The sequence below is a fragment of the Onychomys torridus genome, chromosome 2, assembly GCF_903995425.1.
Source record: "Onychomys torridus chromosome 2, mOncTor1.1, whole genome shotgun sequence".
Taxonomy (NCBI): Eukaryota; Metazoa; Chordata; class Mammalia; order Rodentia; family Cricetidae; genus Onychomys; species Onychomys torridus.
The window spans coordinates 100816929-100844603 of NC_050444.1; the positions used below are offsets into that span (position 1 = coordinate 100816929).

The 27675-nt window shown below is 39.4% G+C and overlaps 2 protein-coding genes across 4 annotated transcripts in view; one reads left to right on the plus strand and one right to left on the minus strand.

Annotated features, from left to right (window-relative positions):
- The window catches only part of Snapc3 (small nuclear RNA activating complex polypeptide 3), a 32147-nt gene extending 15575 nt beyond the window's left edge, over positions 1 to 16572 (plus strand). Inside the window, exons 4-9 of the mRNA XM_036178680.1 lie at positions 1786 to 1890; positions 4527 to 4676; positions 8630 to 8712; positions 11967 to 12131; positions 14302 to 14409; positions 16267 to 16572. Of these exons, the coding sequence (XP_036034573.1) occupies positions 1786 to 1890; positions 4527 to 4676; positions 8630 to 8712; positions 11967 to 12131; positions 14302 to 14409; positions 16267 to 16414 (759 nt within the window). The 3' untranslated portion in view covers positions 16415 to 16572. The remainder of the gene's footprint in view (positions 1 to 1785; positions 1891 to 4526; positions 4677 to 8629; positions 8713 to 11966; positions 12132 to 14301; positions 14410 to 16266) is intronic.
- A 3579-nt stretch (positions 16573 to 20151) lies between these two features.
- Psip1 (PC4 and SFRS1 interacting protein 1) overlaps positions 20152 to 27675 on the minus strand; it is a 38885-nt gene continuing 31361 nt past the window's right edge. Inside the window, exons 11-16 of one of the 3 annotated variants that reach the window (XM_036179895.1) lie at positions 25268 to 25323; positions 24532 to 24602; positions 24226 to 24327; positions 23908 to 24121; positions 22340 to 22451; positions 20152 to 20523 (exon numbers count right to left, since the gene is read on the minus strand). In XM_036179895.1, coding sequence (XP_036035788.1) covers positions 20463 to 20523; positions 22340 to 22451; positions 23908 to 24121; positions 24226 to 24327; positions 24532 to 24602; positions 25268 to 25323 — 616 coding nt within the window. In that variant the 3' untranslated portion in view covers positions 20152 to 20462. Of the gene's footprint in view, positions 20524 to 22339; positions 22452 to 23907; positions 24122 to 24225; positions 24328 to 24531; positions 24603 to 25267; positions 25324 to 26040; positions 26720 to 27675 lie in introns of those variants that run through there. The other 2 variants (XM_036179896.1, XM_036179897.1) reach the window with 2 other exon arrangements.

Below are 27675 nucleotides of genomic sequence, written 5' to 3' on the forward strand. Positions count from 1 at the left end.
TTTACATTTGTTCAGAGAGAGTGCATGGACTGTTAGGTGGGGTATACATGTACATACACCTGCCACAGTATGTATGTGGTCAGAGGGCAACTTACAGAACTCAGTTTTCTCTTCCCTGTATGGGTTTCATACAGGCTTGGCAGCAAGTCTTTACCTGCTAAGTCATCTGCCAGCCCTCATTAATGAACTTTTATTTTTCTTCAAGACACTAGCTCTGGCTGTCCTGGAAGTCACTTTGTACATCAGGCTAACCAGAGAGCTATCTGTCTGCCTCTGTCTCCTGAATGCTGGGTGTAAAGACATGCACCACTATACCTGGCTTCCTAATTAACTTTAGTAATTTCAATGATTGAGTTTCCTTGAGGTCAATTCATATAAAATTCTTACTTTCCTGTAAGTGAGCCATATTTTCCTGTTCCATGTGTAAGTTTTTGTTGAAAACTGGACATTGGTTGTTATATTTTTTACTCTACCAGGCTGTTTTGCTATGTGCATATTAATTGTGTATGGCCATTGACAGTTTTATTCTATTACCTGTGTTTAGTCAGTGACCTAAGTGTCTGGCTTCAAAATTAAATTTTTTAAAAACCTGTTAAGAAAGGTTATGTAAATATTCCAGTAGGTGGGTCTATCAGGTACTTCCTACAGGGCCAGTCAAGGAAAGCACCACCAGATCAATCAAAACACAGCCCCACGTTTTAATGACAGGGTCTCTGCTTGTCTGCCCTGGCACCAGCCTGCTGTTTTGGGAACTCAGCTGCTATCTCACATCTGCAGTGGGATCGAGGGAAAGGGGAGAAGTATTGGTTTGCACATACTGCTTATTTGCAGAATATAATCAGTTTCTCCCTTCTCCAAACACTCCTGCCTGTGGGAATATCCAGTTTCCAGACTTCCAAGAAATGTATTTCATTTTGTCTTCTCAGCCTGGTGGCTGCTTCAGTAGAAAAAACTTGCTGTTCTGCATGATGTCACTCCCATGTTTTAAAAAACAAAAATATCTATTAGCTTATGTGTCTGTGTCTATACCTAATGTATGAATGTACACCACATGCAGAGGCCAGAAGAGGGCATTAGATCCCCTGGAACTGGAGTTACAGGTGCTTGTCTGCCTCCATGTGCACCTGGGACCTCGGCAAGAGTGCTCCCTGCTCTTAATCATCAAACTCTCCTGCAGTCCTGACTCCCACTAATTTTAAAAACATCTTGCATTTTCATTTAACTGTTTCATTTTAGTGGCCCTTGTAACTATTAAGCACATAGAAAAGAATGTTAAATTAAAGATTATGTATATTTGCAACCTGGAATAGATTGCTGAACCTCCAAGCTCTTTCTGTTAAAACTGATTTTATAAACATATTAAGGCTAGAAACAAGGAATAGTGTTGAGAAATGCCATTCAGAACAGTATTAGCTAATACTTCTGTTTATCATTGGTTGCTAAGCATATAACACAAGATGTCTTATTACATGTTTGTTTGTTTGTTTGTTTGTTTATTTTTGAGCTGAGGATCGAACCTAGGTCCTTACGCTTGCTAGGCAAGCACTCTACAACTGAGCTAAATCCCCAACCCTACATGTTTTACGTACACATTTCCCAAGTCTGTAAAAAGTATTTTCTGTTATTACAATAGGTGAAGTTGAGCACAAGGAGACTAAGCATTCCTCACTTAGAATTGGACATCAAACCCAAGGTTGACCAGAGTCCTCACTGGGGGCTTGGTGCTGCATTGTCTCTTAGCTGAGTTACAGTGGCTGATTTCAAGGTCTTGTTTTCTTTCTTTAGGAATCTCATGCACTTGGGAAAAAACCTGAAAATCTAGAAGACATGATTGAAGAAGGGGAGCTTATCCTGTCTGTGAACATCTTGTACCCTGTTATATTTAACAAGGTCAGTAGTGAAACCTGGTTTTCATGGCTAAGTAACTTTGAGTATTAGGGGTAGAGCCTAGGACCTGAAGCATACTAGGCAAGCACTTACAGGACATCACCAGTCCCTAAAAGCAACTTTTAACTAAGTATTTAATTATTTGAGTCCTGTCTCAGGTTTCAAAATAAATGTTAGCATATACAGTCTGACATCTTAGTTTTAGGACTCACAGAATTTGTTTTAATAAGAAATGTTCCAACAAATTTCAAAAGTTAAATTTACATCTTTTTTTTCTTTCTTTCTTTTTTTTTTTTGGTTTTTTTTTTTTTTTTTTTTTGGTTTTTCCAGGCAGGGTTTCTCTGTGTAGTTTTTGGTGTCTGTCCTGGAACTCACTCTGTAGACCAGGCTGGCCTCGAACTCACAGGGATCCACCTGGTTCTGCCTCCCGAGTGCTGGGATTAAAGGCGTGCACCATCGCTGCCTGGCAGTTTACATCTTTTAACCAATGATTGCGCTTAAAACACTGAAATGTGTAGCTGATTTTGCAGTAGAAGCAACTGAAAGACTTTGTTCAGAATCCTTGGGAAGTTCCTCATTGATGAAAATGCATCAAATCAACAAGTTAGGGACACCCAGTGTGCTGTGGTTGTTTCTTCTCTGTTGCTGTGAGAACACAACAACCAATTCAGTTTACAGAAGGAAGGGCTTAGTTGGGGCTTATGGTTCCAGAGGGTTAGAATCTAAATGGTGAAGCAGAGGCAACAGGTAGCAGACATGGCCACTGGAGCTGGAAGCTGAGAGCTCACATCTCAAACCACAAACGGGAAGCAGAGAGAGCAGGTGCAAATCTTTAAGCTTTCAAACTCAAGGCTCAGGGGGCTAGAGTGAGGCTCAGCAACTACCTCTCTTTTTTTTTTTTTTTTTTTTTTTTTTGGTTTTTTGAGACAGTGTTTCTCTGTGTAGCTTTGGTCTTTCCTGGAACTCACTCTGTAGCCCAGGCTGGCCTCGAACTCAGAGATCCGTCTGCCTCTGCCTCCTGAGTTCCTGAGTGCTGGGATTAAAGGCGTGTGCCACCAACGCCCGGCTTTTCTTTTCTTTTTTTTTTTCTTTTTTCAAAGATTTATTTATTTATTATGTATACAGTGCTCTGTCTGCATGTGTCCCTGCAGGCCAGAAGAGGGCACAAGATCTCATTACAGATGGTTGTGAGCCACCATGTGGTTGCTGGGAATTGAACTCAGGACCTTTGCAAGCATCAGATTTTGTATATATTTTTTGCTTTTTTAGAAATATATCCTAAATTCTGTGGTTTATGTATATTTCTATACATAATTTGCACTTAAGTAGGCTTTTATGAAGCACCTTGGTTGTACTTACTAATTGCATTGCTTGAGATCTCAAATTGCTAGTTTATTTTTTGGGTTTTTGTTTTGTTTTGTTTTGTTTTTTGGGTTTTTTTTTTTTGGTTTTGGTTTTTTGAGACAGGGTTTCTCTGTGTAGCTTTGTGCCTTTCCTGGAACTCGCTCTGTAGACCAGGCCAGCCTCAAACTCACAGAGATCTGCCTGGCTCTGCCTCCCAAGTGCTGGGATTGAAGGTGTGCGCCACCACCGCCTGGCAGTATGGGGCTCCCCCACTACCCCCACGCTGAGGACCGAACCCAGGGCCTTGTGCTTGCTAGGCAAGCGCTCTGCCACTGAGCTAACTCCCCAAACCCTATTTTTTGGGTTTTGTTTTTTCTGAGACAGTGTTTCTCTGTATAACAGCTATGGCTATCCTGGAACTGAATTTGGAGACCAGGCTGGCCACTTGCTAGTTTTTAAAAATGAATTTTTTGGGTTTATACTTGAGAGCAGGATATAGATTGCTAACTTCAGTGATGCAACTTCCAGGAAAATTCAAGACATTACTGCTAGATGAAGTTGTCTTCTAAAGGCTCCTAGTTTTGATATCAACTTAGTATCACCTTGATTATAAACTTTAAAGTAAAAAATACTGTTATCAGGTGTCTCTATTGTACCCAGTGGGTTTTTAATTTGGGGAGGTGATTGGGTGATGATGGGAGAGGTTAGTTCCATCAGAGTAAATTAATACTGCCCGAGAAGAAAGAGCACACCACAGAAGGCTGAAATGAGGAATGCATTTGCAACTCTTAGGGGTTCTGTCCGAGGTGTAACCAGTTTAGGTCTGGTTGGTGTGAGCTCTCCCACTCCTACCACTCGGCTGAATTACACCCAGCACCTGTGCATGCTAGACATGCACTCTACCACTAAGCTAACTTTTCTAGATTGGTCTTCTGATTAATGGATCTGAGATAGAAAAATACAGAATGTCAACTTCTGTGATTTCTTTGTTTTCGGTACTATAGACCAAACTCAGACCTTGTACACACAGGCAAGTGCTGTACTACTGAACCCTGACTCCAGCCCAAGGCATGATAGGTTAAATAAAGAAACTACGACTGGCATGGTGGCACACACCTTTAATCCAGCACTTGGGAGGAAGAGGCAGGTTGGTCTCGGTTTGAGGACATCCAGGGCTACGCAGAGAAACCCTGTCTCAAGGGGGGAAAGGTAGGAGCTTCATTTAGATCAGGTCTTGGTGGGAGTTGTGGTTCACTGGTCTTTAAAATGGACACTTACGTACTGTTTGACTTCAGCACAGAGAACACAAACCGTACCAGACAATGTTGGTATTGGGCAGTCAGAAGCTCACCGAACTGAGGGATTCAATTTGCTGTGTCAGTGACCTTCAGATTGGTGGAGAATTCAGTAGTACTCCAGACCAGGCCCCAGAGCACATCAGCAAAGTAAGGTGACCTTTCCCTTCCCCTTAAAAGATGAAGAAAACAGTAAGCAAAGCAAAGAGTGATTGTTGCAGCAGGGTCCTGAGTGTGGATTGAGTGCTCTCATGGTTTGTGGGACTGACTGGGTGCTGTCGTCTGTCTCTCCTGCCATCCCTGGAGTCTTTCAGAGGCGGTATTCTTTGTCCACTGTCCCTGCTCACATTTGCAGCTGTCTGTGATGTTCCTCCTCCTGAGCTTTCCTGCCTGTCCAGCTGGCCGGCCACTTGTTCCTTTGTCTTTAGTTCTAGGCCTGAGCGAAGTCAGCACTGTCCACTGAGTGACAGCCCCAGCTCCACTGTGGCTTTCATTTTGGTCTCCATCCTCTGTTTAAAGTGCTGTGAGATTTCAGTCCATCTTAACTACCTCAAGGGAAAGTTCCGAGTTCGCCAAGACCCCTTCTTCACTGTATAGGATCCAGAAGTACACAGCCAATATCAGACATGGAGATGGTGGACAGTTGATCCTTTTTTTTTTTTTTTTTTTTTTTTTTTAGCTGAGGATCGAACCCAGGGCCTTGTGTTTGCTAGGCAAGCACTCTACCACTGAGCTAAATCCCCAACCCTAGGACAGTTGATCTTTGCTGGTGTTTCCTGATAATGGCACTCTTTGTGAGTCAGAAATGCCTCAGTATTGAGAGAGCCAAGTATCAATGGACTGCCAAAACATTTTCAGAAGTGAGGGAGGGCTTACCTAAGCAAACAGAATGACCCAATCTTGCTGACAGAAAGACTGCTCTGGTTCTGTTACATGGTACGACCTTGGCAGAGGACCCTGGATTTACTTGCCCACTAAGGAGAGGCCATGTCTCTCTGCAGGCACATAAAATGACATCTGAAATAAGTAGGATGAACTTAGAACTTGGAGAAGAATCAAAAGTCAATCTCTTTTTTTCTACTAGCCATGTACATTTTTATTTCTTTGATTTTTTTGAGTCCCATGTTAACATCCCACGGGGCTTCACACAGTGAATTTGTGTATCTGTCATCTCCATGTGTTCCATTTTTCCTGTTTTAAATATTATGGTGTGGCAAAAAGCATCTTACCATGCATCTGGGGGGTTTCATAGTCACATTTCCAAACTGGGTTCCACACTTTCCGTGACCATTACAGGGCATATTATACCTTGGGGCTGTGTCTATTTGCCCTGTGAAGCCATGGAGATGGGCATCATAGCTCAGGCAGAGGTTGCACCGAATGGTTGTGATTATGTTGAAAATGGCTTTAAGAAACTTGAACTCTTCCAAATTGCCATGTCAGTGCTTGGGGGAGATAATTGCAATGATAAAGAGAAACAAATAGAATCTTAAGGAAATAGGTTTATCTTTTATTCAAGAAGAAAGCACTGGTCTTTTGCAAGCTTTCTTAACCCTACCAGAAAAAGAAGGTATAGCTATAAATAAATTACTTGAATGTGGGCTGGGCATGGTGGTACACTCAGGAGGCAAAGGCAGGCAGATCTCTGAGTTCAAGGGCAGTCTAGTCTACATAGCAAATTCCAGGACAGCTGGGGCTACATAGATTTTTTTCTTTAAAAACTAAAAGGAGGGGCTGGAGAGATGGCTCAGTGGTTAAGAACACTGGCTGTTCTTTCAGAGGACCTGGGTTCAATTCCCAGCACCCACATGGCAGCTCACAACTGTCTGTAACTCCAGTTCTAGGGGATCTGACATCCTCACACAGAGTACATGCAGGCAAAATACCAATGCACATAAAATAAAAATAAACTATTTTTTAAAAAAGGATTAATTTAATGTGAAAAATCTGACTTCACCCTCTTTGTAGCAACCTGTCCACATTAGTAAAGAGCAGTTTGAGTCAGATGTACCAGGCATTCCTAGACAACAGGACTGGTCAGTTTAGAGAATTGGTACTTCCGTTTTCTAAGCAGGGACTACATAGTTCACTGTCTTTCTTACATTTTTAAAAATGTATTTGGCTGGGCGGTGGTGGCTCACGCCTTTAATCCCAGCACTCGGGAGGCAGAGCCAGGCGGATCTCTTGTGAGTTCGAGGCCAGCCTGGACTACCAAGTGAGTTCCAGGAAAGGTGCACAGCTACACAGAGAAACCCTGCCTCAAAAAACCAAAAAAAAAAAAAAGTATTTGTATGAGAGTTTTGCCTACATATATGTGTACCACATGTCTGCAGTGCCTGAGGAAGCCAGAAGAGGGCATTGGGATCCTGGAACTGGAGTTACAGATGCCTGTGTGCTTCCATGTGGGTTGTGAGCTGCCATGTGGGTGCTGGGGATGAACCCAGGTTCTGAGGAACAGCGGCAAGTGCTCATAACCACTAAGCCATCTCTCTAGCTCCCTATTGTCTTACTGAATGATATTTCCAGTGAACAGGCACTGAAAAACAGTGATTAAACTTCACCTACAGGCTTCTAGCACAGGGCTTTGTGGGATGTTTCTCTGTTCAGAAATCTGCATTGTTTCTTCTTCAGCAATGTTTGAGAAATTATATTTATGAAGTTTAGAAGGGCAGATACCTAAAGGTATTGACTGAACCTAACATCTTTTTGTTGTTGTTGTTCCTGGCTTTTGGTTTTTTGGTTTTTTTGTTTGTTTATTTGTTTGTTTGTTTTGGAACTGAGGATCAAACCCAAGGCCTTGTGCTTGCTAGGCAAGCGCTCTACCACTGAGCTAAATCCCTAACCCCTGTTCCTGGTTTTTTATTGTTTTGTTCTTTGACACAGCATCTCTCTACATAGTCCACGAACTCATTATGTATATGTCTTGAATTCACAAAGATCCACCTGCCTCTGCCTTCCAAGTGCTGGGATTAAAGGTGTATGCCGCATGGCGAGGCTTGAGCCTAACAACTTAGAGCCTTAAAAAGGCTATTATATTGACATTTGTATTTTACAGTGTTTTTCTTCATTTGTTTCAAAAGTTTCAAAACATAAAATCAATATAGAGAATGGTATAATGAACCTCATGTATTCATTACCTATGTTCAGTAGCTTTCAGCTTTTTCCCCAAATTATTTTTTGTTAACACCATTGTACACCAAAGAAAAGTGAAAAATAAGTCCTTGAGTTAATGTTTTGTTGGTTCATGGCATGTATCCCACTGACAGTTGTGAATGGGTTTTACATGGAGCTGCAGCTTTGACAGTGAGCTGGACTATTAGTCATTGCCAACGTGCTGGGAAACTCCAGCGTATTTCAGTCCCTAGAGCTTTAAAGTGAAAAATGATTTGCTAATGTTTGAGGGGACGCTTATTGTTTTTAGAATAGAGCTGTATTTTTTTTTAAAAGCATGTAAACAGTGCTAATGTTTTCTGATCAAGTATCAAATACATTGTCTAGTATCCTGACTGGCTTGGAACTTGTGAATCTTCTGCCTCAATTTCACAAGCACTGGGATTGCATGTGGGCACTATTAAACTTGCCCATATGCCACCTGTTGTGGAGTGAGGAGAGGTTATTAACAGGGAATATTTGGTAGGAACCATTTTTGTGCTTTTAGCATTTTCTTTGTAAATAAGCAATAATGTGAGAAGGCACTAAGTTGCTCGGGTTACTTCTGATGGAGTTTTATACAAGTGTTATATGATGAACAAAATTGTATGTATACCAAACTGTTTCCAAAATAAGGCAATAGTTATTCTTTTAGGACATTTATTTATTTACTTGTTTGAAGACAGGGTCTTACTGTGTAACCTAGGTGCGCTCTCTCTTCCCCTCTCTCCTCCCCTCGTGTGTGTGTGTGTGTGTGTGTGTGTGTGTGTGTGTGTGTGTGTGCGCGCGCGCGCGCGCGCTTACACTCACAAATAAGCAATGTTTTATTGTGTAACAGTTTATGACAGCAGAGGGGCCCCAAACATGAGTTGCTGAGTATTCCTGTGATTTTTATGGTGTATAAATTTTGAAAACTTCAATTGTTACAAATGGGCTTTTGTGTTTTCTTGTAGGACCTATACAAATCAGCTTTTTTTTATTTTGAAGGAACCTTTTACAATGACAAAAGATACCCAGAATGCAGAGACTTAAGCAGGTACTAGTCCCAAAAATCTTCCCAAAGTCTTGTGTTTTTTCCTGTTGGTTTTTGTTCTTTTGAGAAGGGCCTCACTATGTAGCCCTGGATGGTCTGGACCTTAGTGATTCTCCTGCCTCTGCCCCCTCAAGTGCTGAAATTAAAAAACATACCACCACACCTAACTATACAAATGTTTATTTCTAGTTGTTTCCAAGACAGGTTTGTGTATGTAATCCTGGCTGTCCTGGAACTCACTCTCTGGACAGTGTGGACAGGCTAGCCCCATACTCACAGGGATCCCCCTGCCTCTGCTTCTTGGGTGCTGTGATTAAAGGTGTGTACCACGGCCCAGTTTATTTCTAGCTCTTACATTAGTGACAGCTCCACAGATCCTACTACTCTATTTTTAGCTCCACAGATCCTACTACTCTATTTTTAAGGATTTCTCTCTGTCCCCCAAGGAATTGTTTATAAAGTTTGTATTGAATGGCACGTACCTCTAAAGGCACTTGGTTATTAATCTCAGGTGATAATGTTAATCTTTCAGTACTTTTTTCTTGTTTTTTGTTTTTTTGTTTTTTCTTCTCAAGACAGGGTTTCTCTGTGTAGCTTTTGCGCCTTTCCTGGATCTCACCCTGTAGCCCAGGCTGGCCTCAAACTCAAGAGAGATCCGCCTGCCTCTGCCTCCCGAGTGCTGGGATTACAGGCGTGCACCACCACCGCTCGGCTTTTTCTTATTTTAAGAGCTCATTTTTAATTTTGTGTATAAAGGGGCAGGAACGCTGTGTATTTGTGAGTGCAGGTGTGGCAGAGCCAGAAGAGGAACGTGGGTCCTTGGAGCTAGAGAGTGTCTTGGAGCTAGGGCTGTGGAAGAGCAGCACACTCTCCTTACCCACTTTTTTTAAAGGTTCATTTATTACATATACAGTGTTCTGCCTGCATATATGCCTGCAGGCCAGAAGAGGGCACCAGATCTCATTAAAGATGGTTGTGAGCCACCATGTGGATGCTGAGAATTGAACTCAGGACCTCTGGAAGAGCAGCCAGTGCTCTTAACCTCTGAGCCATCTCTCCAGCCCATTCTTAACTCTTTTTTCTGCATGTCTCATATAAATTATTATTTGCCCTGTGTGGGGAAGTAGGTGGACACATGTGTATGATGTTGTTCAGGTAGAAGAATGTGAAAATTCATTTCTAATAGCATTTTCCTAACACATTTCATTATCAGTGGCCACAGCCTCTGATGTGCTGGTTGTAGCCATTTTTCACCCTTTTTAAAAGTAGTTTTCAACACTTGTTCTCAGTTCTTATTAATAAAAATAACTGCTGGGCAGTGGTGGCGCACGCCTGTAATCCCAGCACTCGGGAGGCAGAGGCAAGTGGATCTCTGAGTTCGAGACCAGCCTGGTCTACAGAGCTAGTCCAGGACAGGCTCCAAAGCTACAGAGAAACCCTGTCTTGAAAAGAAACAGAAACAAACAAACAAACAAAAAACCTGAGTGCCCCAAAGAGCTGTAGCTTCTGTGGGTCATAGCTGTAAGTACTTAATTAGTTTGGTTGTTTTTTTTGGTTTTTTTTTCCCCTGGTTTTTCGAGACAGGCCTTCTCTGTTAGCACTGGTTATCCTACAACTTACTCAGCAGACCAGGCTGTCCTCAGTTCCACCTGCCTCTGCCTCCTCAGTGCTAAGATAAAATTCGTGGACAGCTACCACACCACCACCACCTAGCACCTTAATTAGAATGTGAAACGAAGAAATTCTCTCACTAGGCTACAGTCCACAACCCCAGAGAAGCTAGGTAAGGAGGAGGAAGGGAAGCAGGAGGTAAGGGAAGGTACCAAGAGAACAGGAGGGAATGCATGGCCGAGCTGGAGGAGGGCAGGGAGGGAGAACGAGGAAAGAGATACCTTGACAGAGGGAGCCATTGTGGGTTAGGGAGAAACCTGGTGCTAGGGAAATTGCCAGGAACCTACAAGGAGGACCCCAGCTAAGACTCTAAGCAGTAGAGGAGAGGGTCCCTGAACTGGCCTTCCCCTGTAATCAGGTCAATGACTACCCTAATTGTCATCATAGAACCTCCATCCAGTACATGATGGAAGCAGATGCAGAGATCCACAGCTAAGCACTGGGCTGAGCTTCTGTGGAGTCCAGTTGAAGAGAGGAAGGAGGGAGTATATGAGCAGAGGGGTCAAGATCACGATGAGGAAACCCACAGAGACAGCTGACACAAGCTAGTTGGAGCTCACTACCCATGGGACTGAATTAGACCCTCTGAGTGTGGGTGACAGTTGTGTGGCTTGGGCAGTTTATGGGGCCCCTGGCAGTGGGACCAGGATTTATTTATCCCTAGTGCATGAACTAGCTTTTTAGAGCCCATTCTCTGTGGAGGGATGCCTTGCTCAGCCTGGATACATATCAACTTGATATGTGAGGCTTTGTTGACTTCCTATGGGAGGCCTTACCCTGTCTGAGGAGTGGATGGGGGGTGGGGTGGGGAGAAGGTGGGGGGGGAGTGGGAGGAAGGGGTGGAGTGAGAACTGTTGTTGGTATGTAAAATGGAAAAAAAAAACTTTTTAAGTAAAAAAGAGAAAAAGGAATACTAACATTCTAATCTTAGTACATACTAATTTTTTGTAAAGAAAAAAAAAAAAAAACCTGTTGCCAAAAGTAAACTGAGAACAAAATGTGGCATTATTATACATTTTTTTTTTGTTTGTGCTAAAGTGGTACGTATCATGCAACCTCCCAAAAAAAAACTGTTTCTTCCTGGGATAACAGGGCAGAGGTGAATCTCCTCAGTTCAAGGCCATCCTGGTCTACACAGTAGAGTTCTAGAATAGCCAGTGTTATATAGTGAGACCCTGTCTCAAAACATAAAAACACCTAAGAAGAAAACAGAGCTGTTAGTCAGACCAATGAAGAGTTCAGTGTCTGATCTGCCAGTACACCCACAACCCCCTTTAACGTTTTGACTGGTGGGAGCTTAGGGGTATGTGTTTATGCAATGCACACATGTGAGCAGAGAAGAACTGGTAGGGGTTAGTCTTCTCCTTCCAGTGTGGATTCTGGGGATTGAACCCAGGGTCATCAGGTTCAGTGACCAATGCTGTTACCTAACTGGTCCCAATTCACTGTTCCTGATCCAAGAATTTACTGACCATCATGACCTTCCCTTTGAGGTGGCAACCATCTGTTTAACTAGGAGGCCAGATTATGTGAAATACTGTTCAAGTTCCAATAGTAATGTTTTACCCTTACCTTTCCCCAAACAGAACTATTGTAGAGTGGTCAGAGTCCCATGATCGAGGATATGGAAAATTTCAGACTGCTAAAATGGAAGATTTCACATTTAATGACTTGAATATTAAACTTGGCTTTCCTTACTTATACTGTCACCAGGGAGACTGTGAACATGTTGTTGTCATTACAGACATAAGGTAGGTAGCATCACTCAGAGACTGTTATTTCTTAAGGTTACTAATTGGGAGAGGGGAGGACACATTCTGCAGCAGGCGTGAGGGAGTCAGGGGCAACTTGCAGGAGTCCCTCCTTCCACCACGTGGTCCTAGGGACTGAACTGACGTCATCAAGCAACATTCATCCACTGAGATCTCTGTCTCTTTAACAGTACAAAACTGTTAAGTAATTTAAAAAGAAGTTCAGAGAATTAAAGAGTTATCGCTATGGCTTGGCTTCAGAGCAGCAACATCTACTTTCCATACAGTTGGAAGTGGACAAGTTCTGTATTGTTATAATTTTTTTTTAAACCTAGACTATTGCAGGCCTATTACCCCAGCACTTGGGAGGCAGAGGCAGGTAGATTTTGTGAGTTCCGTCAGCCAGACCTACTTAATAAGAGACTCTGTCTATAAATCAAAACAAGTATCTCAATTTAATTGAAATCATAGTAATTCTATAGTGGAAAGTTGAGTAACTAAATTCAAAATAAATAAATGAACAGTTTAGAATTGAGGGGCTGAGGAAACGGCTCAGTGGGTAAGAGAGCCTGCTGAGCAAGTGAGAGAGGGGGTTCCAGTTCAGATGTCAGGCGTGTGAAAAGCCAGGAATGGCCCTGTACACCCATAACCAGTGCTGTGGAGAGCGGTGACAAGAAGGTCCCTGGGCCTCCGGACTGCCAGCCTAGCTCCAGATCTAGTGAGAGACCCTGTCTGAAGGCAGTAAGGCCGAGTGCTAGTGCAGGATACCCCATGTCCTCTTCAGATACCTCCATTCACACAAGTACCATTACACCTACCTCAGACACACAAGACAGAAAGCAGTTCCCTGGGGAAGAAGAATATAAGGTAAGATCTCATAACTTCATATTTATATGACCTTTAAAAATTATTTACAGTATCTATTTCTCTTTGCTAACCTTTAAGAAATTAAAAACCTGGGTTTTTTTTAAATTTGCATACATATACACACATTTTGTTTTGAGACAGATTTTGTTTCGCATAGCCCAGGAGAGCCTCAAACTTGCTGTGTAGCTAAGATTTAAACTCTTGGTCCTTGGGATTAAAGGTTTGCTCAATAGTTAAGAGCACAGGCTACTCTTCCAGCAGACCTGGTTTTGATTGCCAACACTCACATGATGGCTCACAACCACCTATAACTCCATGTCAAGACACCATCATCATTTTCTAGCTTCTGTGGCACAAGGCAGGCATGTGGTGCTCAGACATATATCAGGCAAAACACTCATACATATTTAAAAACAAAAGACCTGGCCTTCCTGTCTTCAAGTGCTGAGATTAGAAGTGTATGCCACCATACCTAGTGTGTAAATTTTAGAACTGACAGATCTTTAGGATTTAAATTGTTCCACAGGAGTTTATGATTTCTCCAAACCATGCAACTGGTTAGTTCTGACATTTAACATTATAATCTAATTCATGTCATTTGAGTATCCAAATATTGGTTTTTAATAATGAGAAAGTCATGCAGTAAGAGCCAATTAATCTAAGTAAGATATCACTGGACAGCATTACTTATACTGTATTCCACAAATAACAGTGCTGTGTTGAGCAAAGCAATGGAATGTGTGTGTGTGTGTGTGTGTGTTATTTTTAAAGATTTATTTATTTATTATGTATACAGCATGTATGACTGCAGGCCAGAAGAGGGCACCAGATCTCATTACAGATGGTTGTGAACCACCATGTGGTTGCTCTGAATTGAACTCAGGACCTCTGGAAGAACAGTCAGTGCTCTTAACCTCTGAGCCATCTTTCCAGCCCTGATGGAATATTTTTTTAAAAAAATACTACATGCTGTAACTCTTAAGACTGTCACTGCATGTTAGCATAAAGGGAATTGAGACATTAAGTCCTTGCTCAATCTGAAAAGCTCTTTGGGGAAAGTGTTCACTTGCAGGTGACTGTGCTTGCTAGGCAAGAACTCCAGCTCTGTGTTACATCCCCAATTTGGGGTTAGGTATTTTGTAGTGTAATTTGCTTAAACCAAGTACATGAAATCAGTTTATTGGAGAGATGGCTCAAAAAATGGATGAACAAAAAATGGAAGAAGGTTAAACCATGTTCCTATTGTTGAGGAACAGGTATAGTGTTTGTATTTTAATATCTTCATCTGTTTTCCTCATGAAAGGCTTGTGCATCATGATGACTGCTTGGATAGAACACTTTATCCCCTTCTTACCAAGAAACATTGGCTATGGACCAGAAAATGTTTTGTTTGCAAGATGTATACAGCTAGGTGAGTGACTACTTTCTTTGCTTTAAAAAGTACTGGTTTTCACTTTTGGTATTTGGGATATCTGCTTTCAGTTTTGAGTTTCAGAGTTTTATCTACTAGAGTGTTCCAGTGTTAGTGTAGTTTGTACAAAACAAAATGCTATTTTTAACCAAGGATCGAACCCAAAACCTGCTGCCTGTTAATCAGCATGTATGCATCACTAGGCTTTAACCCTGTAACATTTTAAAACAAGGAAATGTATACATGAAGTTCAGAACAAAATTCAAGATTATGAGGAGCCCTATGCTTTCTCTGTTTCTTGGATGTCACTTACGTTTCATCTCAGTTTTTCATGAAGCCAAATATAGGTTTTACGTTTTTGATCAATCACTGTGACACAGACCTGTAGTTACTCAGGAGGCTGAGGTAGGAAGATTGTGAGCTGAGCGCTGGCCGGGGCAGGAGTATATATAGCACAGCATGAAGGACTCTTATTCAATCCTGAGTGCTGTTGGCATGTTTACACTGGGGGATTATTTTCCGGTTTTGTTTCAAAGAGAAGAGTCTTATACAGCCTGAGCTGACTGTCCTCAAATGAATGGTATAAATGGACTTGTCCCAGAATTTCTGATATTCCTGCCTTAGTCCCTTGAGTGCTAGGATTATAAACCACTGCTGCCAGCTATGAGATGATTCTTACTATTAATCAGAGCCAAAAAGTTTGGAAACTACTTAGGGAAATGATTGAAAATTTAGTATCTTGTTTGCTTTGGGTTACCTATCACAATATTTTTCTAAAGGACCATTAGGAAAATAGAAATCAGTTACCAAAATGAAAATCCAGGAATTGGTTCAAATTTTCTAGAACATTCAGGGAAAAAAAAGAGAGAGACTAAAATGATAAACTAGAGGAACTTAAAAACAGAAATTTCCTGTGACCAGTGACATGTCGTGAAACAGTCAGGTGAACATTGTCACACCTGTACTCCCTGTGTGTAGAGTAAACTCTGTAATATTTTTATCTTCCAATCTTGATTCAAATGCTTGCATTCCCAAACTAACCAGCATTTGTTAAAATAAGAATAACTCCCCCCATGCAGCGATGACATGCAAATTCAAGCGTTTCTTCTTTTTGAAGCACAATAAGCTAACCTGTCATCTCGAGTCATTTGTAGAATAACTAGAAGAGCTTGGACATGGCCACCACAGAGAATTGTCATACTCTATTCTCTTTAGATATGTGTGAGTTTGCCTGTTTTAAAATAAGTTATCTGGTATGTGAATAAATACATGCCTATAATCCCAGCACTCTGGAAGCTGAGGCAAGGGGATCATGATTTTAAGGCCAGCCTGGATGACATAACTAAATTAAGGAAGTCTTGAGGTCTGTAGACCCTATCAGAAAACAAGTGAGTTTCTTAAAGGACAGGTGTTCTCATATTGTGTGCTGCTTTCTGATAGATTGTTTCCTTACCTTAAGAGGAAAGGTAGTTCTGCAGCATTTCCTGTTTTATGTCCCTAGTTTTTGTTGAGGCATTAGTGAGAATGTTCTTTATGTACTGTTACATAGCAGTGGTTTGCAACCTCCCTAGTGAGTTTGCAACCCTTTAATACAGTTTCTCATGTGTGGTGACTCCAACCATCAAATTATTTTTGTTGCTGCTTCATTTACTGTAATTTTGCTGCAGTTATGAATCATAATGTACATATCTGATATGCGACCTCTGTGAAAGTCATTCAGCCACCCCTCCCCCAAGGAGTCATGACCCTACAGGTTGAGGACTGCTGTAACTCATACAATGTTGAAGCATATTTAAAAAAACCACCACCACCACCAGCTGTAATACAACATACACTTTGCTTTTGTTTCAACTACAGATGGGTGACGAACAATGATACCTTTGCACCAGAGGATCCATGTTTCTTTTGTGATGTTTGCTTCAGAATGCTCCACTATGATTCCGAAGGCAACAAACTAGGGAAATTCCTTGCTTATCCTTATGTCGACCCAGGAACCTTTAATTAGTACCACAAAAAAACATTTTTTCCCCACTAAAGTTTAGTTAATATATTTATTACTTATTCCATGGTGTTTTGTGTTGTGGCTTTTTACTTAAGTTGTTTGTTACTGAGATGTAGAAATACTTTTGTATTCTGAATATATAAACTTTGTTGGAAACACAACCTCTGATTCTTTTCTCCAAGTCCTATGCATTCTGTACCCAAATAGGTCTTGGCTAATGATAGAATGCAGTTAACAATACATCAAGTCTAGTAGTCTTTTTAAAGAAATCATTGAAGGATGTGAGAGCTACATCTCCTACTATGAAGTGTCCAAGGTAAAGACCCTTCAAATATCTGTAGTAAGGAGAAATTAAAAGCAAATTATTTGATAAACAGAAAATTAGGAGTAGTTACAATTTAATTTTGGGCTCCTGTGATAATTTTTAAGGCAGATGCTATAAAAAGATTTTAAGTTACACTCATAGTATTATTTAAAGTGTGGCCCATTTCTTGAAATCACAAATGTGTTGAGTTTAAAATGTCATTTAAAGTTATGGCTAAAGAAAACAATAGCAATTTTACATTGCCATGGCTCACGTAATCGTCATAATACTTTTGAGCATGTGAAAATCAGTAAGAAAGAAAATGTCAGCTCAGTACTTCCGTTCTTCCGTCCCCTTGCTGTAACAATCATAGCTACATTTCTAATTCAGATCTATAGAAAAACAAAAACTGATAAACAGATTTTATCAGGATACTTTGTGGAAATTTTTGGGGTAGAAAATGAACATTTATAATAATAATATAAAATAGACTTTTAACCATTACTTTCTCTGTCCTAGGTTTAATTTAAATTCAGCTGAATCTTCTCTAGATGGCTAAGAACAGATAATTGCCTTATAAATAAACCAATGAAGCCTACACATCTGTTTTAAGATTGTGAAGTTTAAAAGAAGGTGAAGCATGTATCGTGTACTTAATTGTCACAAATCCAATTATGGCGACTGACATGGAGATGACAAGTGCCTGCACGTGGTATGTCTAGAAGCATTCTTGTTTAGCCAACACAGGGTACCATTTACTTACCAGGGTTAACTTACTATGTGCCTAAGTTTCTTACTTTCCTGTATTGAATGGTATTAACATTAAGTACACTGAAAATTCTGCGCTGCAGAATCATACATTCATGATGAATGAAGGATTTACTCAGTATCTTGATAAATACAGTAGTTCATGTGGGTCTTGTTCATACCAGGAAGTTAGTTATCCCTAATACATGTGTAATGCCAGTTACCCCATTTTAATAGACAAAGATGACATAACAGATAAACATTACTGTATGGAATCCTTATTGTTTATTAAGAATGTATTCTACTTCCTTTTTTACCAAAAGTTAACTCTTTCCATTTCTTTGATGGTAGAAATGAGGAAAGGCTAACCAGGTTACTGCAATTATCAACTATATAGGTATCCCAACTACTTCAAATAAAAAGAATTTCAACTTTATATTAACAAGAATAAAGCCACTGACTTCAGACAGTTTTTGTTATGCCCATATCAATCTCTCAAATACAACATAACAAATTTCACGTGTCACTATAAGGACAGAGGTAAATATGAATGTGACGATCTTATCAGTGAACATCCATGTGGATATACCTGTACAAGATCACTGTGTGGAAAATGGCTGTTTCCTCAAGCATCTTTCTTGCTTATGCTTCACAATTCTTTTAAAGATAACTATACCTTGTAATTTTGCAGCATGGGCAGTCAGCCCTAGTATGTACTGGTGAATTACACAATGCAAATTTAAGGATATTTTGCTATTTGCAGTAGATAGTCCATTCTCTGACCAATGGAATAAAGTTTGTTAACCGAAGCCTTTGCTCTGCATACAGGAGTAGATGGCAGACTCCATCTTCACCTGGCATTTTTAATCAGGTAAGTGGATATGAATAGGAACATTTTTAGTGTACCACATCACTATCTTGGTAAAAATCTATCATGCTATAGAATTCCTAGTTAGAATAGCAAATGTGGTCTAATGATCTCTGGTCAAATTGTTTACACATAGACTTGCAATCAGAATCTCTCATTAAGGCGGAATGTCTGAAATTGATCCCAGCAGCTGAGAAAACAAACATTCAAAATAGGTATCTCTACGTGCATATTACACATACACACTGTACACAGCAGAGGTGACTATCACATTCTGTTTACAGAGTTTTGAGAGTGGTAGCATGCCTGCGAGTTACCTATGACAGATAATTCCAAGATTAAAGAGAAGGCAAAGCCAGACAGCCTACCTACCCAAGAAGGGACCTAACCTAACAACAGAGTGCTGCTAACGTTGAGAGGTGGGGTATTCTAGAGCTGCTTCAAGAAGAAGCTGACACCTGTGCTTAGGGAAGAAAGGAGAAGTCAACCAAACACTAGTGACAGTGCTTTCCTGAGCCCATTACTGCATAGATCCTGAGCCCCTAACAGGATCTCCATGACGGCTAAGGAGGACACTACTTCCTTAGCAGAAAATCGACAATTCTTTCAGTAACTCTGTTCAATTAGCAGTAATAATAATATACTAATAGAGTTTGGTAGAAAAACAACTTTAATTAAAACAAGTTTACACATTTGACACTTATGGCTTAACTAGAATACATTTGTCCAAGTTAAAAACGTTCGTACTAAGGACAAAACAGAAGATTGGTGTATATATAATGTACAGCATTGCCCAAAACAGTAGAGCAAAAGTCCAATTATTGAATAATTTTACACAAACATAAGTGAAAATAATTATCTGGGAAGTCAAGATAATATATAATCACACCACACACAAACACTGGTATTAAGTCACTTTCCCATTAAATTTCAAAGCACAGTGATGAACCTTTCTTCCTACTGGAGGCCAATAACTGACGTGATTACTCAGAATACCTTTGAAATGTTATTCCTTAATAGGCTTTCATAGTCTACATTTGTGTGTTTGGACTAGCCAGTCACTACCTTGGAGCAACTGATGTTTCTACCTTTTATTTTTCTAATCCTGTGATGTCTGATACAGAAACTAAATACAAGTCTTATTCTAATATGGCCCTGTTTTCAATGAAGCTAGTTTCCTTATTTATTTATATTTAATGCTTATAAGCATCATGGATTGATTACAATTTTTAAAAAAACCATGTGTGCATGTGACCTTAATGAGTGGAAGATTAAAAACAATTTTATGTTTTGTGATTAGTAGCTATAAAGGATTATAGATGAACTTCCTACATATATATACTCAGTCTGTTCTCTTTAGTACTGACTCCGCTGAATTCCCAGCCCTAAAACGAAATTACTTGCCAAAGTTAAGAAATTTGTACCTTCTAAAATAGTCAGTTGGACATCTAGTTGTCATCCAGACTACACATTATTAGAAAGAGGCAAACTAATGCAGCACAGTAGATTGAGGTTAAAGTTAACTTTCTGATAAAAAGGAGTGAGTGCTTAGAAGTCACATTCATTTTATCAACCATAAAAATGCTCAGCTTCTAAAAAACCCACAAACAGTGAAAAGACAGTCTGGCAAATCCAAGATTTGTAAAAACTGCACAAAACCCACGGTACTTGGGAAAAGAGGGACAATTTACACAAGGAGCAGTTTTAAAATGTAACTGGCCTACTACCGATTACACATGGACACACACACACTCTGAAATACACTACCAGTCATGTCTTTTTTTTTTTTTTTTTTTTGAGCTGAGGATCAAACCCAGGGCCTTGCGCTTGCTAGGAAAGCACTCTACCACTGAGCTAAATCCCCAACCCTAGTCATGTCTATAAAGTGGGTGAACCTTTCTAAGTAGGGTTCCCTCACATTTGAACTAGATGATGGAGCTGTTAATACTGCACACGGAAAATGAGCACTAAGTTTTAGTTTTACACAAACATAAAGGGATTTTCTTCCCCCAAACTACTTAAACATCAAAACCTATGCTTATAAAAATTTAATCCTTTCAGCAGCCCAAGGATTTCAAATGAAGCCACTCACAACAGACTTCACATAATCTTTACACCCAATGTCCGCCAACCTAGTTATCTAGTGGTGATTCCTTCAGAGATAGCTCCGTGTCTCTCTCTTCTCCCGGGGACCTAAAATAAAGGGGAGAAACGAGAGCTGTCACAACAACACTTGAGGGTTTTCTCGAGTAAAAGGGGCTTTAAATTCTATTTAAGAAAAAAATCCTATTAAAAAAATGAAATCATGAAACACTGTTGACATGTATGTTGTTAAAGTAATACATAGATCTGGGGAGATAACCCAAGGAGGCATCTAACTTTAAGATGATATTTAACAGAATTGAATCTGTGATGACAACATAAAGTAAGAACTAGACAAACAATGTAGTGTACAATAGTAATACTTTAGATTTAATATTCTAACAATTTAAGAAAGTGTGAGAAGTGCTGGGGATTTAGCTCAGTGGTAGATAGAGCGCTTGCCTAGCAAGTTTAAGGCCCTGGGTTCGATCCTGAGCTCAAAAAAAAAAGTGAAGAAAATTCACAGAAAACTAGTTTTCTTTCAGAGTTCCTACTGAGACTCATTTTCCTGAGTAAATAATAAATCCTGGGTAGTAATAAAATCTGTAATACCAGACAGACTATGGCTGGAGAACTTCTACAAATTCAAGGCTGACCTAGGGAATGTAGGGAAACCTTGTCTCCATAAACCATTTTAGGGTGTTGGGGATGAGACAGGGTCTCACTATGTAGCCTTCTATTTTCTCGTGCCAGGGTTCATTGAATTCAGCCTTAGCTAAGAGCACTACTACTAAACACCTCCAGTTCTTCCTACTATATTTTATTTCTTTAAATAAATGGGAGTGTTCTTTCTACATGTTCCCCTGCACACATCAGAAGTGGGCATCAGATCTCATAAACGGTTGTGAGCCACCATGTGGATGCTGGGAATTGAATTCAGGACCTGTGGAAGAGCAGCCAGTGCTTTGAGCCACCTTTCCAGGCCTTCCTGCCTTTTTTATTCACAACTTTAAAAAAGAAAAATAATGAGTCTGATGTAGTGGCACCCACCTTAAATCAAATCACTGTAGAGGCAGACTAGCCTAGTCTACACAGCAATGTCCATGACAGGGACACAAAGTATAGAGTGAGATCTTGTCAGAACTGGAGTGTTAAACAAAATATCTAACTATCACTGGGCATAGAGCTCAGGGATCCAGTGTTCCCCTAGCATAGTTAAGTCTTAGGGAAAAGTCTGGGGCAGTATCATTGTGCTAAGATCATGTTTTTAAAAAAAAAGCCGGGCATAGTGGTGCATGACTTTAATCCCAGCACTTGGGAGGCAGAGGCAGGTGGATCTCTCTGAGTTTGAGGCCAGCCTGGTCTACAAAGTGAGTTCCAGGACAGCCAAGACTATATAGAGAGAAACCCTGTCTTGAACCCCCCACACCCCCCCAAAAAAAGACAAAAAGACAAGGTGGTGGTTGCATACACCTTTAATCCCAGCACTTGGGAGATAGGCACCTGAGTTTGAGGCCAGCCTGATCTACAGACCAAGTTCTAGGACAGCCAGAGCAACACAGAGAAACCCTGCATGGGGGGCAGAGTGGGGATGGATTTTTTTTTTTTTTGAGCCAAGCATAATGGTACACCTCGGTCGGTAGTCCCGACAACTGGGAAAGCCGAGGCAGGAGGCTCTCTAGACCTTAGGAGTGTGGAGCCAGACTGAGCAAAATACCATGGCCCTTCAAAATTGTCCTATTATTTTGTATGAGTGTTCTTCCTGAACTTGCTTCTGAGTACCATGTGACGGACGGTCTGGTGCCAGAAATGGGTAATGGGTCCTCTGGTACTGGAGGTGGGACAGTTGTGAGCTGCTCTGTAAAGGGGTGCTCTTAACGTCTGAGCCATTTCTCCAGCCCTCCGTTACTTTTCTTACTGCCCTTACTTTTTCTTACTGCTGGCCTCATGGCTGTCCTTGCTGTCTTCATTGCTGTCACCATTGTGTTGTGGAGGACTACTGTCCTGAGTGTCAGATCCTCCATTTAAGGTCTTTGAACCTTTAGAATACAAAAACTGTTAGCACATACAAAATAATACACTACATTATCTTCAATATTCAAGGTCAAAGCATGGCCCTTATGTTCCTAGCACTTGTCATTTCAAAAAAAGAGGAATGAAAAAATGTAATGTTAACTTGTATCACTCAAAGTCTAGAATGGATAAGTCACAACAAGAACCAAGTTTTGTTTTCTAAGTGGATAGAGGACTTGAATTGCTAATCTCATTACATTACAGACAACTGAGTGGTACAACTTTTTAAGTCACTAGCATGTAGCTTTTTGGGGGGAGAGAATTATATTTTGTATTAATAGTATTTTAGAGTATAAAGTGCTCAAAATATCCAATTGCCATGACTGGGCATTTTCCTGTAAAATTTACTAATAAATCTCTAAGGGAATCAAATAAATGAAAGAGGGTTTTTTTTTGGTTGTTTTGTCTTGAAAGATTGGTCTTTACCCCCAAGCAATGGCAGTTATGGTGTTATGGAATTGGAGGCCTCTATTCTAAGAATCCTCTGTAGGTAAATTCTAAACTACAATTCCATTGTAGTTCTGGACTATAGTTAGGTCTGGAATTTATTTTTATAGCAAAAGGCTATACAAGACCACAACATGTATGTATTTAGCACTCCTTTATCCAACACATTTGGAACAAGCAATGTTATAGATATGTTTGACTATAAGGCTCAGTTTCATGTGCATCTTAAACACAATGCCTAAAGACACTTTTATACATAGGTACATCACAAGAACAAAGGCGTGTCAGCCATCTACTTGGATTGTCTGGTCCACTGTCATCACTCTTATTCCAGACTCCATTTAGATGCCACTGATAATTGACTGTTTTCTTACAATACAGTAGAATACAGCTTATTATATCCACACATAACCACTTAACAGTTAAAAGTCATATAATGTTACTTAACACAATGCACAACATGCTCAGGGTAGCTAAGCAACACTGAAAACCTGGAGGTTATGATCAGAAAAAAAAAAAAAAGCAGCATCTTTGCCTCCAACTTCAAAGCAGCAACTCTGGTTGTATACCTAGTGTACATTGTAATTTTGGCAAAAAGGGAAAAAAAAGGGGGTAGAGGGTTGGTTCTCTAGAAGACATTCTGATGGACACCTTTTAAAAGCTTTCCCTAAAACTTAACTGTCATTAACAATGAATGTCTCACTGCTCTACTCCTTCACAACACCCAACGTAACATTCTCACCAGGTTGTGTACAAGTACTCTGTGTGAATGTCATTTCTACTGTTACTAATAATCACCTTGACTAAGAAACATTTCAGCTGTTTCAAAGCCAGTGAATATACAATGCAACCTCATTACTGATAAAGGTTTCAATATCCACTTTTTCTAACATATGTAACAAAAGCATTTACAGAAGCAGTTAATCTCGCAAACATTGAGAAGGGGAAACCCAGCTTAAAGTTATAGACACATACCGGTTTGTTCTTTTTCTAGCTTTTTGTTTGGCCCTTTCTTTCCTTGGTCTTTGGTTTTATTTGCTTCCTCATGCTGTCTTTGTTCAGCAAGAGATTTGTTCAGCACTTGAGTGATGACCGAATCCCCTTCACCAACCAAAAACATATTCTTAAACTTGTTATATAACATTGTGGACTTTTCCATGATAACTTGACTAACTTTGAACCGCCGTATCTGAGAAAACAATAGTCAGAATTAGTTTTCCTCAATGATTTACTTACGCTTTCTTTCAAGAACTGAGAAAAGCTGTTAGGTCTGCAGGTCTTGAAGCCACTTACTTTCTTCAGGGTTGTGATCATCTCTGTGTGTCTCTGAGCTTGTTGCATTGTTACCTGAAGTGAAGCAAGTTCATCCAGTGCCTCAATGCATCTGTTCACATCCTTCATGACAAAACAGCAATTTCATAACTGTTAATTACCAAAGCAGCTAAAGAGTCCTCTTTTGAAGAGTTTTTAAAGCTCTTAAGGTAGTAGGTACAAAATGGCCAGGTATTGTTCCTTTTATTTTACACTTACACACTAGTCATGTGAGAAAATATATAAAGCTATTAAAGCCGTGCATTTTAAATGAGGTTGAACACTTACTAGATTATCAATTTTGAGTGAATTTTTAATTTCAGCATGTATCCTTTGAAGTCGAGAATCCATTGATGTTTCTATAAATTGAAATATGTGAAAAACAGTAAATAGTTTTTCCCCCACACCATATCTCTGTACAGTCTAACAAATAAATGGTGGTTACGAAGTAATCTTTAAGAAGCCCATATAGATGAATAGTATCAAAAGTTACTTACTAAATTTTATATATGGTCTGGAGAAGAAACATGCAGCATAAAAGCACAAAATTACTACCATGCTGCATTTGTTTCCAAACTGCTCTGTCTTAGATGGTGAACTCCTATATGTCAGGTCTTACTTCTATTTTACCTTATCCATTAACTGCAAGTGATTTATCAAAATGGGCAAACCCTCCAGTGCTTCTCAAGGTTGCAAAACTGACACCAAATAAACATTAAAATATAAAGACATTAGCAAAGTCACTTTTAATTGTTTAAAATGCAGTTTAACATAGAATCCATCAGACTTGAAAAGTTGTATTGGTAGGATTTAAGAACATGAGATGGAATTCAACAAATATTTTAATCTGTGTACTTTGGTTTTTTAAGCCAGGGTCTCACTTTGTACCCCTGGTTGCCCTGGAACTTGTGGTTCTCCTGGCTCTGCCTCCTAAGTGCTTGGATTACAGGCATATGCCATCACACCCAGCTTCCATAGACTGTCTGTGTGTCATTTGTATGTCTTAGAAAGTAAAGTAACTAACCTCGCTTCTTCTCCACTTTCTTAACTTCTGGCTTCTTTCCTTCATCTTTATTCTGCCTATCAAATGTTAACACAAATATTTCAAAACACTGGAACTTTGTGACTAATGTTAGCAGATGCCCATATTCCCCTATGTAAAGGTTTAAAATATGTTCCTTAAAAAAATAATAAATCAGCCTACAACACAGGATGCTGATTAATTTCTAGAAGTATGCAGCTCTACAGCATTTGCATAAGTACAGGCAAAACTCAAACATGCCAAGTTAACCTCGGCATGTTAGTATCACTTTGAAGCAATCACAGTGACTGTGATTGCTAAAAATCCAATTTCAAGATCACTGGCCAAACAAGCCACAATGGGAAGAGAACACCTATAAATGCGAAGTGAATTAATTGTTATCAAATTCTTTTCTTAGAATTATTTTTGAAAGCTATTAAAGTAGACCAATTAAGTTGTTCCCCACATCTCCAACAGGCAGGAAATTGGAGAGACTTTGAAATTAGCTTCAGTAATGATCAGACCTGCTTTAAACTGATACTATGGATTTTATTTTAAAATTGGAGAGGATGCCATTCTCAAACTTAATGACACCCACTAATATTTACATACCATTTCATAAATGAAAAAGAACCATATTACTAAGATTAAGAAAAATAACCTTTTCAAATTAGAAATTTTAATTTCTAGTACCTTAGCTTGGCATTCAGGCCTTATTATGAACCAATTAAAATAGACAAGAACAAAAAAATACCTAAAAATCAGGTTTTTTTTTAAAAAAAACTTTATTTTAAAATTTTGGTTACAGTTCATTTTTTTTGTTTTTTACTTAACAAGTCTAATGTTTAATCTCTCAGGATTAAAAAGAAAAAAACAAGACTAAAGAATTTAACAACAAAAGAATGTCACGGGAAGGGGCACAGCTGCCCCATGTTTCAAGAACGTAATAGCTATTCCAGTTTACCACCTAGCTTCAAAACAAAATGAGTTTTCATATTTTCTAAATGAAATAATGTACAACCACCATCTTCATCTATGTGTGTTATAACTTTCAAACACAAAGCTTCATTTTAAGCTTGGTTTAAAAAAAAAAAGGCAGGAATGATGGCCACCTTAATATGTAGTGTATACCTTACAGGATATTTTGTTAACAATCATAACACAGTTAATAATGCCATTAGTAATGAAGTCCTCAATTTAGAATCTGGAACATTTCTTCCATCAAGGGGGGGAGGGGAAATTCAGTCCAATGAGTCTGTCTCAAGATCTTCATCGCTTGTATGCTCCACTTGTATTCTCTTTTCAGTTACTGGATTAATGCTTTGAGCCCAAAATGAGATATATTTTTTATTACTGTAGATTACATGTTGTTTGGCTGGGAATACAATACAATAAACTTTATTTTGCATAATGCATTTCACACAAGTTGCATCTGAAATGCTTTACAGAGCAAAACTGTCCAAGTACAAAGTTTTGTAATAACAGGAGAAGGAAAGAAAACACAAATATTAGAATTTGAGAAAGTTACATTGGAGGACATTCAAAAGAAAATGATATACAAAAAGATATCTTGAGATTCTGAAGAAGGATTGGGCTAGATTTACTAAGCAACAACTAGTTTATGCCTTAAGTCAGGGAGCACAGTTAAAAGCAAAAACAGTCACAGTTATTCAGTGAAGAGAAAGGACAGGAATAACGGCATTTACAGATGTGCCCATGGTCTGGAATTTTAATCACTTTTAAACTCCCTCAAGCAGCTGAACTGCTATGTATCCTACAAACCACTACAGAAGCAGAGACAATATCTATAAAGTTGTTCAGCTTGCAGATGCATCATAAAAGCAAAAGAATACTGTTTTTACTATTTGCCACATGGTCTTATTGACCTACAACATGTTTTCAAAATCATCTCACTCACTAGCAATAAAAAGCCCAGTGTTCTGATACTTTATAAACCAGGGAAAGTGACAGTCTAAAAGAGTCTAATGATAAACTTAGGAAACAACTGTATAATAAAGACATGAAGCCTAATTATAATAGCAATGACTATTCCTTGTACTGATAAAATAATTGAATACAATAAAGGAGGAAGAAATCCCTCATGGTAAATATATCTTGTTTCCAAGTGTCAAAATGTAATTCAAACTTCATTCATAATGTACACATCAAATGTAAGCCCTGCCAGCCTTTGGGTTTCTTTCTATTGGCTTCCTGGTTTCCAACTGTGCTTTTGTTATTTTTACTGATTTCTACACAGGCCTGCTAGTGGTATGATAAATATGAATATGAAAGAATACATTCTTTCTCCACCAATATTTTCTACCTTCTATGTTTTTAACATGTTATACAGATAAATAGAAGTACTCTGTAAAGCACTAACAAAACCTAAATGTACTTTCACTTTAAATTAC